At 38.9% G+C, this 13,476-nt stretch overlaps 3 protein-coding genes across 4 annotated transcripts; all 3 read left to right on the forward strand.

The window, feature by feature from the left end:
* The first annotated feature begins 2,702 nt into the window (after positions 1–2,702).
* Positions 2,703–6,494, forward strand: LOC148421400 (uncharacterized). Of its 2 annotated transcripts, XM_088418830.1 has the most exons (6): positions 2,703–2,919; positions 2,994–3,139; positions 3,221–3,313; positions 3,873–4,041; positions 5,110–5,325; positions 6,352–6,494. In XM_088418830.1, the coding sequence occupies exons 1-5, from the start codon at positions 2,703–2,705 to the stop codon at positions 5,277–5,279; spliced, it is 795 nt and encodes a 264-aa protein (XP_088274956.1). In that variant the 3' UTR covers positions 5,280–5,325; positions 6,352–6,494. The 2 variants fall into 2 exon arrangements, with proteins under 2 accessions (XP_088274956.1, XP_088274957.1); XM_088418831.1 differs by lacking the exon at positions 6,352–6,494 and having other exon boundaries at positions 5,110–5,499.
* On the forward strand, positions 6,448–9,447 carry LOC148421401 (lysozyme g-like). The gene is made up of 6 exons (XM_088418832.1): positions 6,448–6,565; positions 7,188–7,215; positions 7,296–7,373; positions 7,953–8,149; positions 8,780–8,918; positions 8,990–9,447. The coding sequence occupies exons 2-6, from the start codon at positions 7,212–7,214 to the stop codon at positions 9,124–9,126; spliced, it is 555 nt and encodes a 184-aa protein (XP_088274958.1). The 5' UTR covers positions 6,448–6,565; positions 7,188–7,211; the 3' UTR covers positions 9,127–9,447.
* A 756-nt stretch (positions 9,448–10,203) lies between these two features.
* LOC148421402 (lysozyme g-like) lies at positions 10,204–12,674 on the forward strand. The gene is made up of 6 exons (XM_088419002.1): positions 10,204–10,452; positions 10,686–10,712; positions 10,800–10,877; positions 11,835–12,031; positions 12,159–12,297; positions 12,365–12,674. Exons 2-6 carry the CDS (start codon positions 10,709–10,711, stop codon positions 12,502–12,504), a joined length of 558 nt encoding a protein of 185 aa, XP_088275128.1. The 5' UTR covers positions 10,204–10,452; positions 10,686–10,708; the 3' UTR covers positions 12,505–12,674.
* Positions 12,675–13,476: the final 802 nt, after the last annotated feature.

The following is a 13,476-nucleotide window of genomic DNA, read 5'->3' on the forward strand; positions in this document are numbered from 1 at the left end:
ACGAGTAGAACATGATGTCTTTAATCAAACCATTTGATTAGTGCTGTCAAAACAACATTATTTTCAGTGAATTCATTTCAGTCATAGTTAAAGTGTTTTTATTTGTGCTAATCTACATTTTATTCCCTAATTTACATGCAACAGGCTGCTTGTGCATGGAAAACAAGGGTCAATCATACTGAAGTGGACACCGATTGGCTTTCATTGTGTTTGGCATAACCTGATAGGCTCCTGCTGTGCGTGGGAGAGCAAGTGTAAGAGCAGAAGGAAGACATGAAAATGGAAGAGTATGTAAGAGTTGTCGGTAAGATGAATAGTAAATTTAACATGAAAAAGGCGTACTGACATGCAAAAAGGCTCTTAAAGATTAGCCTACCACATTAGTGCAAAGCACCCACCTGCAACAGCTGTCACAGCTAACGGCAGCAACAAAGATGCTACTGTAGCTAGCGATTGCAAAGTTCTTTGCCTAACTGAATTTATATTTGAATTTTAAACAGAAAACGTTGGTTGAGGGATTATTCTCAGAAATGTATATGTGAGATTAGCGATTAATTGCAGATTTTGATTAATCTCAATGCTTTTATTCTCTTGACAGCATTACATATAACTTTGCCTGTACTAGCCCGCTAACTTAATGCTAACATGTGGCAAAAGGCTAACGCTTAACACTGACAACTCATTCACCTACGGATGACGCAGCATCAGGGGGTTCAGGTCTTGCTCAAGGACACGCCGACCTCTCGGTTGGGGGGAGGCGACTCACAAAAACAAAAAAAAACTCTCCTGCGCTTATTTAGGCCTTGTCTATATGTAACCGGCAAATTTAAATCAGCATAAATGGCGTCAATACGAAACCACATACTGCGTGCGGTTTCAAATTTATGTACAATCATGCCAACTCGCTAGGTGGCAGTAATATCGCAAATTATGTCAATTCAGAACTTCCGCCTCTGGTGTATCCAATCAGAAGAGACTGATACTGCCTGTTTGCAAAAACAAAAACAAAAAAAACCCGACAAGGAGTAGATAAGTCCTTAACTTTTCTTATGATCTGGCTCTTGTAATACCAAAACTCACCTGTCAGTGGCAGCATAGTGCCACAGAACAATTAGACCGTGAAACTTCAAAGAAGATAACAGTATTGCAGTAGAAGAAAAAAGAATGTAGATGCCTCTTTTCAAGCTCGGTTAACCCAATTCAGGAACTTTGAACAGGTTTAACATGTACGATTATCCAAGCAGTTTGTGAAGAAAAATCTCACGGCACACCACAGGATAGTCACTCAGATGAATATTTCAGTAGAGTTGGCTTTGAAGTGAGGGGAAAATAATGAAATTTGGCCCGAATTTCTGTGTGCGTATTCCCCGCTTTAGACATTGCCTGCGCAGTCTTCAACGTGTGCTCAAATGTGGTTTGCAAATGACCAAATTTCTGCTTTGACAGGAATGTGCACCGTGTGGTGTTTATGTGAGGAAGCAGTGCGGTTGTCACGTCACGGATGAAAGAGCTTCCTTCTCATGAGAGCTTTAGAGTCCCCCAGACACAGTGACCTCACTTGATTTTCATTCACTTGCTTAGAATAGTTTGTGCCCGATTGCTCCCTCATTTCTGGTAAGTTTGCTCAGATACTATTTATTTACCCACTTTCATCTCTGCGTTCAGTTGACATTTCACAGTCTCAACAGTAGTGAGGACTCAAGTGCACTACTAGCATAAACGCCTGTTTTTTCAAAAACTGTTGAAAATCTCAAGTTCTCTTTACACTCGTATGAGTAATATGTTGCAGATGTATGTAACAATAATGAGTGATACTCATTCTAAACTTGATGATTGTTCATTGTTACATTTGAAAATAAATGTGAGTTTTTTGTCATATGTACAATTATTGAAAGCGGCTTAAAAATTGACATTTAGAAATGTTAACGTTTTAATTTATATATTAAAGGGTTGTTACTAATGAAACATTATTTTGAATTATTATTGATTTATATATATAATATATGTTTTTTTTAACATAAATATTCTTATAGCTTTTTTTTGAGACTTTAATGTAAATATTGTGAGTACTGCAGTCTGAAAATAACATTGAAATAATTTTGTTGGCACCTTAAATCAATACATACTGTCATTGCATCTTTTTTAGTGTCCAAGTCACATACATTACCTCATTTATTCCTAAAGATTTTTCTTTCCCTTTTGTTTCTTACACTTACATGCCACTTGATTGATTAATTAAGGTACTAAAGTAATTGATTGATTTGGGTATTAAGTACTAAGTAATTGATTACCTTTGTACTTTGGTATTTAAGTATTTCATATACTAAAGTAATCAATTACTTTAGGCATTTAAGTGCTACATTTGATTAATGTTATTACTAAAGTACAATAGTTGGCACTTTAGTACCTGAGTAATTGAGTAATGTATGAAGTAATCAATTTCTTTAAAACTGAATTACCTAAAGTAATTGATTACTTTAGCACTTCACCCAGCTGTGCATTCATGTATTCTTTAATTACTTCATCTTAATTCACCACCCACTTTTAGACTCTCCTTTAGCCCAAAATAAATAAATAAATAAATAAATAAATAAAAAGCCATAACTAGGTACCTGGGATTGAATGTCTGCACTTTTAAATAACGTAAAAATATGTATTTGGGATTAAATGAGTATATCAAGACTGGTAACTAAAATAAGAGGATGAATCTTGGAATGTCCTTCAGAGTGATGCCTCGTTCCTTCTTGGTAAAGCGGGGAGGGCTGGAGCCTCTTCGGTCAGTACGGAGAATGAGTATAGGCAAAAAAGAAAGTGGGCCCCAAGACTCACCTCTGGGGAACGCCACAGCTGCTCCGCAGGATGTTGACACGGTTGCCCTCGTTTCGCCGCGGCCGGTTTGTGGTAACCAACACTGTGAAGGTAATCTGTGCCTTAAAACATTTTTGGTTAATTAGCATGGATTTCAAATCGTTGGATTTCCTACACTCCTCTAGACAAGCCTGATAAAGTTGAGAAGTGGCCGAGACATCCCATGACCTCAGACATTCAAAACCCATCAGGAATGGACATTTTGGATCAGAACACCTGTAATGAGCCAAAGATAGTTTCTGCCGGTCAAGAGTGCCCACTCTGTGGAAAAGTTAGCGAATATTTCTTATAATACAAACACCTTCAACTAGTAAATGTCACCTTGGTAATCTCTGTTCTTTTGTTTTTGCAGGTATTTCCCCATTTGTCCAGTTTTAAAAAGCATGTATACAAATGTCATGGAATCACATCCTACACAACAGCTGGTGAATCGTGCAAGGGCAAGGTAAATTTTTTTTGTCATCAGCGTAAAATGCTCAGTAACCAACACACTGAATTAGAAATCGAAGTGATCGTAAGTCATTTGAAATGTGAGTTTCAAATCTAAGGTCATTCCTCAACGAAAACGCTGCCTGCTAACTAGCTGAAGAACTCAAATGTATTTGACTTCAGTTATTTTAGCCCTCTGACAAACTATAACTACAACGTGGTCCACGATAAAAATGCGTTTGACACCCCTGCTTTAGATACTACAACACAGGTGTCAAAGTCAAGGCCCGGGGGCCAGATCCGACCCGCCACATCATTTTACGTGGCCCGAGATATGCTAATTTGACTTCAATTCCTGGCTAAAACACTGAACTTGCAAGTTGTCTTAAAATAATATTTTTTTCCTGATCTGTCTTTCAAACTCTTTTTGCCGGCCTCTGATTTCAAAACTAGCTAAGTGAGTAGCAAGCAAACTTAAAATGTATTCCGGCCCTTTGACAGAAACTGTAAACTACAACCTGACCAAAACTGAGGGGCCTAAAAGGATTGTTAATTGTTGTGTTTGCATGTATCAGGATGTCAGGGCGTTTGGCTGCAGCGTGTGTGGGAAAGTGTTTAAGCGCTCGTCAACTCTGTCCACTCACCTGCTCATTCATTCCGACACGCGGCCCTACGCCTGCCAGTACTGCAACAAGCGCTTCCACCAAAAGTCGGACATGAAGAAGCACACTTTCATACACACAGGTGGGTCTCGACAGAGTTCATCAGCACTGACGGACCGTTTGTCAGTGCGTTATGACGGACACCCGTTTCGCTGGCGGAAATGTTAAAAAATTACACCGTAGCAGTTTTCATTGGCCCCGTTTTGCTTACTGAATTCTAATTTAACTGGCTTGGATGGTTATCCGCTATATTGCTGCATCGTTATAGTACTAACTGCAATCAACCTGCATTTAATGTGAAATATTACTTTACTTTTTACTTTAGAAACATGTTCAGTTGAGTGAATAAACTGGGTTGATTCAATACGCTACTTGTAATTCAAAGCTATAAAACAGCTGACTTTACCGGAGATTTCTTTGTAGTTGCTCCCTTTTCCAGTCTTCGTTTCAGTTTCCTGCTGTTAAGAGCTTTCTGGGAATGCAGAACAAACTTACCATCTTTCTCTGATTAGTTGATGTACTGGAAATGCAAGATATGTTTTTTCAGATGGTTTTAGCATTCCCTAATTAAAGACTTTTTTAAAATAAATTAAACCTCAGCAATACTTTGTTTTACTTGTAGTGTATGTGACAGATGAAATCTAGACATGTTGATGAAACTCTTTTATAGTTGTAGGGCAATTGAGTATTATGTATTGACTGTCATGTAAGGCATAATAATGCCATCCAGTGGACTTGATTGTTAATTGCACTCTTGTCCCCTGCATTTCTCAAATGTAGGAAATTAAACATGATGGTATTTATAGGTTAAATCTTTTTGCTAGTTTTATTCTTGTGTTTCACTGATATGACTCTGTTGTTTTAGTTGCAGTGTAACTGTAGAAATGCAGACATGGTGTTAACTTTAAGTGTAAGTACTAAAATAGAAATAAAGATTTAATGTGAGTGCAGACAAGAGCAGTCCAGCACCTGACAAATGACGGACCAGAAAAAAAATGCCAAATGTCGCCCTCTAGTTGTGACGGAAAAGTTGGGCAAAATTACACCCATGGACTGACGGACCTTCGATTACAATTTTGCCTGGCTTGTAAAAATGAAAAAAAAAAAAAAATGCACGCCACAGATTTAGTTTGTGACCCTTGTGTCTCAGGTGAGAAGCCCCACGTGTGCCACATATGCGGCAAATGCTTCAGCCAGAGCTCCAACCTCATCACGCACAGCCGCAAGCATCGGGGGGATTGGCCCCACCGCTGCCCTCGCTGCCTCTTTAGCTTCCAGGAGCCCGTGGACCTGTGGCAGCACCACTGCGTGCACCACTGACAAAGAATTGACAGCGATTAGGAAATACGATGCCCAACTATTTCAGGTTTGAAGCCGAAATGCATCGCAGCACAAGTTAAGCTGCGCTTTGAACTGGCATTTACGGACTTGAAGTTGGCCAAGTTCGCACAATCAGTTCTTAATTTTTGAAATGGATTCACCATTTTATGTGCTGAAAGGTTGTTTTTTTTTCCCCTCCCTTGGACTCTTTAAACAATTAAAGTTTTTGTACTTACATGAATGATTTATCCAGCATCTAAAACATGGGAGTCTATGAAACATCGACCTCTTGAAAGTTTATTTCGCTAACATTGCACTAAGTTGGATAAATTAGCTGCAGTTGTGATATTAAGCCGTTTTTGGTTTACAAGATATATTTACAATAGATATTAGCTACTTCATTGTGCCATTTAAAGGGGTTGTCCACTTTTCTAGCCATTTTTAGCAAGAAATTTTTAAATATTGTGCCAATATTATATAATCTCTTTTGGTACCGGTCTTTTAGCCTAAAATATTGAAGAAAAAAAAAACGTACCTGATGTTGAATGTGTAGCTAAATTCAAATTACAACGTAAGATTAAAAAAAATGTAACAGTATATTTTTTTCACTTGGAAGATTACTGTATGACTATACTCTTCCACGACATTTTCAGTTTAACCTATTAATGGATAAAAAATATTTGAATTTCCTCTATGAAGGAAACATATCAAAACCATGCTAATTTTACAATAATACCAAACATTTTGTAATTCGTAACTTCCACAGTAACTTGCATCCCTTTTATATGTTATGTTATTTTTCTTCAGGTTTCCTGATTATGTTTTGTAGCCTTTAATGAACCACAAAAGTCCAGCCTTTGAAAAACAAAGTAGGAATATGTTATGAAGGGTGCTTTTAGAAGAACGTGCATCTTGCTGGGAGAGCCCTTCTTAGTGCATAAAAAAAGCAACGTCATTATGTCTTAATGGGCGATACTGAAAATAGTCAAAATGCAAAACAGTCTCACGTTAGTGTGCCAAATGGATGAGGAGGCCATTAAAAGTTTTCAAAAAATGTTCATTTATGTCTTAGTGATATTGAGAAGTTCCTTCTTTATTGTCAACTGCATGAGGACTTCTGTGAAAGGGACCGTTTCTGCGAAACGCAAAGTGAAAGTGAAAGTGCGATAACAAGGGGTCAAAGTGCCGATCGCCACAAGAATATAAAAGAAGTAAGCAAGCTGGTCAGACACTGAACAAGGCTGATTGACTGGAAGACACTCAACACCAACATTATCCAAACACAGGTAATGTATCTAACCTATACTTACCATACTTATCGTAATACTACAGAGCTACCGGTATGCCTAGAAAGCGCTTCTAGAAAAAAAAAAAAAAAACAGAAAAAAAGATCATTTCCTATAGCTCAACCGTCACAGCAAACGACCTTCGTATTATTTTTTGTTTTTGCAGATGTGGTTCATGTTTTTTGCAATACTACCGTAAATCTAAGTTTATATTGTCAAACTACTAAACAAATGTCTAACACCGGTTGAGAAAAGAACGAGGTTCGTATTGTGTTCAATTGTGCGTACGCACCATCGTGTATTGCGTTTTTCGGTGTTAGTAACGGTTTTTTTAGAAAAACTGCACTTTTATTCCACTAGAGGGGACTAACGCACTTCGAGTACTAATACAACGGTTTAAGGTTCAATATTGTTAGCTAATAAATCGGTATTTTTGTATGTTTGTTTATGGTATAAGTAAAGGCAAAGGCTGTTTCGGTGCGTAAAAACTACAAATTGTTAATAGTACTCAAGGATAATAATGATGAAAAAATAAACTTTGTGAACCTTCATTTAAAGAGACCACTGTTTACTTGTTGATTCTTTCCATATTGTAAAAATCTACATTATTATTGTGTTATAGGCAGTCACACGTTGACGAAGGACGATGCGTGAGTACCTTTTCATTCGTCGCAACATTCTCCTGCGAGCTGAAGATGTTGATGAGCCGAATTGCAATGCGCACCTTTAGGTTACGGTAACATCATGAAAGTTGACACAAGCGGAGCATCGCAGAAAACAGCCAACCAAGACAACTTGTCGTGTGATGGTAAAGATCCATTTTTGCTTCCTTCAAGGGCCAATGATGACCTGATGACAAAATAATTTAGGGTTGATCTGATTTTTGATTGATTGAAACGGGCAAAGTAATCAATGACTTAGGTAATTAATGGCTAAAGTAATCAAGTGTGAGTGCAGATGATCGATTTGTTTTGGTGCTAAAAGTTAATATTAACTTATTAAAGTCATGATTCATTTTGTAATTACCTCCAGCAGTCAATTACTTTCAGTAAGTGATCATAACTAAGTGCCAGTCATCAATTACAATACTTCAGGTAATTAAATGCTAAATTTGTCATCTACTTTAGGTAATTTTTCCACGTTGTATGAATTCATTTATTTTGAAAAAAGAATGCAGACAAACAACAGTTCAAATTGACGGCCCTGATTTTCTTTCAGGTATGTAAATTACTGAGAGCACTAAATACCTCGGTAGTAGTATAAAGGGCCTCAAGGGAAGACTACAGCATTCTCTGTTAGTTCCATATATGGACTCATGCAATTAATGATATTGGCCGCCAAGCTAACAGCTTCCCCACCCACCTCTGTGCGGTACCTCCCTTTGAAGGCGTAGCCGCATCCAACACCATGGCGGAAACGGATCGGGACAGAATGAGAAATTACAAAGCCAAGATCCAGAGGGTAGGAGACCAGATGGGAATGGATCCCGCTGTCATCGCAGGTATCATTTCCAGAGAGTCCAGGGCTGGAAACACTTTGGTAGATGGCTGGGGAGACCATGGCAACGCTAAGGGACTCATGCAGGTTGGTAGCTAGCACATGGAATAATCATACACTGGTGGAACTGGTTGAAGTGATGTTCATGGCTTTGAGGTGTCGCCCACTTTTGGGATTAGCTCCAGCTCTCCTGATACAGGGCCAGAATACTTGCACATCGACCTAGAGTGGAGCCCGTAGTTCAGAGGTGTTAAACTCATTTTTATCGTGGGACACATTGTGGTTCTAGTTTCTGTCGGCGGGCCATCAAATTTCACACATTTTGAAATGGAGGCTTTTTCAAAAGCGGTGTTGGTATCCCAAAAATGTGTCATTTTTGTCATTTTAGACAGAAATTTATAACTGCAGGGTTTACACTCAGCATTCAAACCTACAACAACAGAATTGTTTGTAACATATCCCCAACGCTCTCAGACTCGCATTAACTCCTCCCACTGTGTGCACTCATTCTCATTCACTCCCACTCCATGCTGGGAGCCAAACACGAGTCTTGTAGGAGCGCCTGTAGCATGCGCAGCGTGAGCCAACTTGTCTCCGTCTCGCCTTTGTGTTTGAAGTTTAGGAGCTGTTTAGAAAATGGATGTGCAGTTTTTCGTAATGGTCTGATGATTTTTCGTTGATGTTATTTCCCGCCTCACTGTGAAACCGTATGCACAGGTTGATAAGAGGTATCACTCTCCACAAGGCGCGTGGGATAGCGAGTTGCACCTCCGCCAGGGCACGCACATCTTGATCGGCGTTATCAATGATATCAAGAAAAAGTTCCCAAACTGGACCGCAGAGCAGCAGCTCAAAGGTTTGTTTGGCCACTCTCACGTGACACACGCGCCATCTTTTTTTCACGGATTTTGCATTGAACCTCTGCAGGTGGGTTGGCAGCCTACAACATGGGCCCGAATTGCGTGCGCTCATACGACAGGGTGGACGAAAACACCACTGGACGAGACTACTCCAATGACGTTGTGGCCAGAGCTCAGTGGTACAAACGCCATGAAGGCTATTAAAGTCTAAACGTTGCAATGGAGAAAAGCCAATGTCAACATTGAATAAACACGAATCAAACCGACAGTGTTGATGTTTGGTCCATCGCTAATCCCTTTGTCGGCCCAGATTGTCTTCCAACGATCGAAATTACAACAAGCAATGAAAAAATATTAACCATTACATACAGTGGGTTATCGTGGTTGTCTTTCTGCTTTGTAGTTTTGGTTTAAAAACAGCAGTAATTATATTCTTGCATCCATTTGTGATGTGCTATCAAAATAAATAGCGCAGCTCTGCCTTCACAAGTGAAAACATGTTTTACCTACCTGGCTTGACCTAAATGGCTGCAATTGTTATTTTTCATCCAGTTCAGCCATCGGGATTTTCCCAGTATTTATGGGTGAGAGATTTCCATCACGGTTACTTTTACTTTCGTTTTCGCAAATAAAAACACTCCACAAAGAAAGGACATGTGAATGTAGTTGTAATAACAGGGGAAAGGTCATTTCTTGCAGCCCTTGTCAAAATATTGCAAGATGTTCACTTATGTGAATGAAATTGTTATATTAAAATAAAGTAATAACTTATTTTAACATTTTTTTTTTGGAGGGGGGGGGGGGGGTTCCATCACGCTTACTTTTACGTTCCTTTTAGCATACGAAAACTCCCCAAAAGAAAGGACGTGAATGTAGTTTTGATTACGGAAAAAAGTCATTTCTTGCAGCACTTGCCAAAATATTACAAGATGTTCACATATGTGAATTAAATTGTAATTTTAAAAGAAAATGTTGGAGAGAGATTTCCATCATGCTTACTTTTACTTTCATTTTAGCATACAAAAACTCCCCAGAAGATAGGACATGTGATTGTGGTTGTAATAACGGAGTAAAAGTCATTTCTTGCAGCCCTAGCCAAAATATTACAAGATGTTCACTTATGTGAATAAAATTGTAATATTAAAAGAACATAACTTATTTGGACTTTTTTTTGTGCGGGGGGGGGGGGGGGGTGTTGTTGGAGATTGAAGTCATAGCATTCCAAGGTAAAAAAAAAAGGAAACTATTATTTACAAATATTTCAATAAAAAGCGTATAAACAATATCGATGCTACAATATATATGTATTTTAAAATACATGCCTTTCATGTGGTATTGCAACTTCATTTTCATAAATCTGTGTGAGACGGCATCTGTGAAAAAAGCTGTTTCTGGGAAAGGGAAACTAAAAGTGAAAGGAGTCCAAAAAGCCCCTCCGCAAGAGTATAAAGGGAGAAGAAGAGAAAACATCCTCGGCACTGAACAAGGCTGACAAGACGAAGACGCTCCAAACCAACATTCTCAAGAGAGGTATCTATTCGTCAATTTCATATGCTTACCCATAATACTGCAGCTCTGCTTACCTTTTAACTTCAAACAGTAAAGTTGCTTGAGCGAGTCAAATGTTCCTTGAAATGTGTTGTAATATGCTGACAAAGAAGCAAAACGTAGATTTCATTAAAAAAAACAAAGTATTACAAATGCTTATTGAATTTTTGATCTGTGTTGATGAAAAACAACTCCACTGTTTCTTCCTACTGTAGGTTTTCCCATACTTACGAGGACAATGAGTAAGAGTGCCTTTTGCCGAAATGTTTTTTTTGTGATCCGAAGATGTTGTTTATCTGTCTTGAACGAATTGCAATTTGTACCTTTAGATTACGGGAACATCATGAGGGTTGACACAAGTGGAGCATCTAGGGGAACAGCCAATCAAGACAGGCTTTCATCTGCTGGTATGGGGACACAGTTTGTTCTTTATGGAGTGGTGAACTGAAATAATCATTAAAATAAATCTATTTAAAATGTAAACAGCTCAATTTAGGCAGATAATTGTGAGTTGAAATAAGAAGTACAGCATTTATGTCCACTGAAAACAATAACACGTTTTAATGGTGGGACAAGTTGTACTGTCGGAGGGCAGTTATGGCTGTGAAGTGAAAAAAAATTTAAGTACGAAACCCATTTACCTAGTTTTGAAATCAGAAGCCAGTAATAACTGTGTAAAAGGGAGATTGGACAAAAAGGGGGAAAAAAAACGATTATTTCAAAAAAAAAAAAACTTTTTGAAGTTGAAGACATCTTGCAAAGTTGGTATTTTAGTCAAAAACCTGAAGTCATAATTAGTATCTCGTGGGCCACAGAAAATAATGTGGTGGGCCAGATTTGGCCCCCCGGGCCTTAAGTTTGACACATGTGCTTTAGGGACTTCAGACCATTTGAGCAGTAACTATTAGCAACCACTAATTATGTGATATATTGTCAAAGTCAACGCTCCAGAAGCACTGCATTTTAAAAGTCCAATAGTGGGCTAAAATTAGGTTAGCTAAAAAGCGCCATCAGAGCCATTTACCCCACTTTTATACGGACCTTTCTTGCAAATGCATGCAAAGGTGCAAAAAAGAAAGACTTCCCCAAAAAGCACGAGATATCACCAGTTTGGGATCATTTCCAATTCAACAAAGAATGCCAAGAACCATCTTTTTCTTTACTTACACTATGGCTCCATTACTTGTGTTGGTGCACCACCTAGCGGCTGCTTCGATAGAACACTTTCCGATTGAGTAGTTAGCAAACGTTCCTCAAAGGAAATATTCGCTTCCCAAAATAACGAAAAAAACTTCCCCTTAACTTTTGGGCTGTATTTTTCGTGGTGATTACACAATTGAGTGACCCTCCCCTCCAACCACCAGGTGTGGCAGCATCCAACGCTATGGCAAGAACGGATCTGGATAGGATGAACAGATACAAGCCCCTCATCGAGAAAGTAGGAAGGGAAAGGGGTGTTGATCCTGCTATCATTGCTGGCGTCATTTCCAGAGAGTCCAGGGCTGGAAACGCATTGAGGAATGGCTCTGGGGACAACGGCAACGCTTACGGACTCATGCAGGTTTGTAGAAAATTAGAATAATTGCGACCTTGAAGTTCAGATGCTGGATGGAAGAGTTTTGAATCCATTCGTAATCCACACAGGAAACTCTGCTGCTATCCTTCATACGTCACCGTTATGTGTGCAGGTTGATAGGAGGCATCACTCTCCCCAAGGCGGATGGAATAGCGAGGACCACCTCCGCCAAGGCACAGACATCTTGGTGGGTTCCATCAATCAGATCAAGCAAAAGTTCCCTACCTGGACTCCAGAGCAGCAACTCAAAGGTTTGTTTTGGACACTCTCGCAGGATACGTGTCACATTTTGGTTCATTTTGAATTCCTCCTTTGCAGGCGGGATAGCGGCCTACAACATTGGTCAGAGAGGCGTGCAAACATATGAAAGGATGGACGTGGGCACGACTGGAAACGATTACTCCAGCGATGTCGTCGCCAGAGCTCAGTGGTACAAAAGCCAAGGAGGCTATCAGTGAAAACGTCGCACTGGAGAAAAGCCCGTATCCACATTGAATAAATTGAATTCAAAATACCGCTGAGCTCGTCACGGAATCCACTGTCTTTCAACAATCTAAATTCCCAACATCATTGAACGTCTCTGCTGTGAAAATAAATAATGAAATAAATATAGTGCAGCATGACCTTATTTGGTGGATTTGTGTTGTGGTTATAAATTTACTGTATTTTTATTTTTCCAGGTCAGCCAGGTATTTCCGGTACTTTTTTGCCAAGGGTTACTTTCACTTCAACTTGGGCGAAATTTGTTATAACTTGGGTGAAGGTTTTGCAGCCATAGTCAAAATATTACAATAAAGTTGTGTTCTTATGTGAATGAATTACAAGAAAATCATAACATATTTGAAAAAATTGTTTGAACAAACAACATTCCAAGGTAAAAAAAAAAAAAGATTAATATGATTTTTACAAAATAAAGTTGTTGACAGCTTTTGCTCAGATTTCAAGTCGTTCATAGCATTGTTGAAATTTTCCATGTGTTTGAGAATTCACACAAACTCGATCTAGCTAGCTAGCTAGCGCTAGCTATAGCTAGTTAGCTTTCTGAAAGCGGTTGAAAAAGTAAACAATATTAAATGTTGAATAATAACAAATTGTTTTTAGATGCTTCACTTGTCAGATAATCCTCGAGAAACAAGATAGTTTTCTGAAATGCGTACAATATTAGTTGACATACTCAAGCTGTCAGATCGCCTTTTGTAAAAATTGGAAGCATTGGGGGGGGGAGGGGGGGGGGGGGGGGCGTCTCCAAGTGACGGGCTAACCTAAACTGAGTGAGTAGAAGTGGACCTAGTTTCTATTTCCTAGTTCGTATTATAAGGCGGAGTCTCAATTACCAAGATTATTTCCGTATCATTATGTCCTTTGCTTATACTATATACTAAATACCCTGTCAAGTGGGAGACTAAAGTATATATATATATATATATATA

Source organism: Hippichthys cyanospilos, chromosome 7 (assembly GCF_059441005.1).
Source record: "Hippichthys cyanospilos isolate Australia breed blue-spotted pipefish chromosome 7, RoL_Hcya_1.0, whole genome shotgun sequence".
NCBI lineage: Eukaryota > Metazoa > Chordata > Actinopteri > Syngnathiformes > Syngnathidae > Hippichthys > Hippichthys cyanospilos.

Coding starts and splice junctions, on each gene's coding strand:
- LOC148421402 (XM_088419002.1), top strand. Junction 12,032..12,158: donor ACGCTTACGGACTCATGCAG/GTTTGTAGAAAA, acceptor TTATGTGTGCAG/GTTGATAGGAGGCATCACTC. Junction 12,298..12,364: donor TCCAGAGCAGCAACTCAAAG/GTTTGTTTTGGA, acceptor CCTCCTTTGCAG/GCGGGATAGCGGCCTACAAC.
- LOC148421401 (XM_088418832.1), top strand. Junction 7,374..7,952: donor AGACAACTTGTCGTGTGATG/GTAAAGATCCAT, acceptor CTCCCTTTGAAG/GCGTAGCCGCATCCAACACC. Junction 8,150..8,779: donor ACGCTAAGGGACTCATGCAG/GTTGGTAGCTAG, acceptor CCGTATGCACAG/GTTGATAAGAGGTATCACTC.
- LOC148421400 (XM_088418830.1), top strand. CDS start 2,703: ATGAATCTTGGAATGTCCTTCAGAGTGATGCCTCGTTCCTTCTTGGTA. Junction 3,314..3,872: donor GTGAATCGTGCAAGGGCAAG/GTAAATTTTTTT, acceptor TGCATGTATCAG/GATGTCAGGGCGTTTGGCTG. Junction 4,042..5,109: donor GCACACTTTCATACACACAG/GTGGGTCTCGAC, acceptor CTTGTGTCTCAG/GTGAGAAGCCCCACGTGTGC.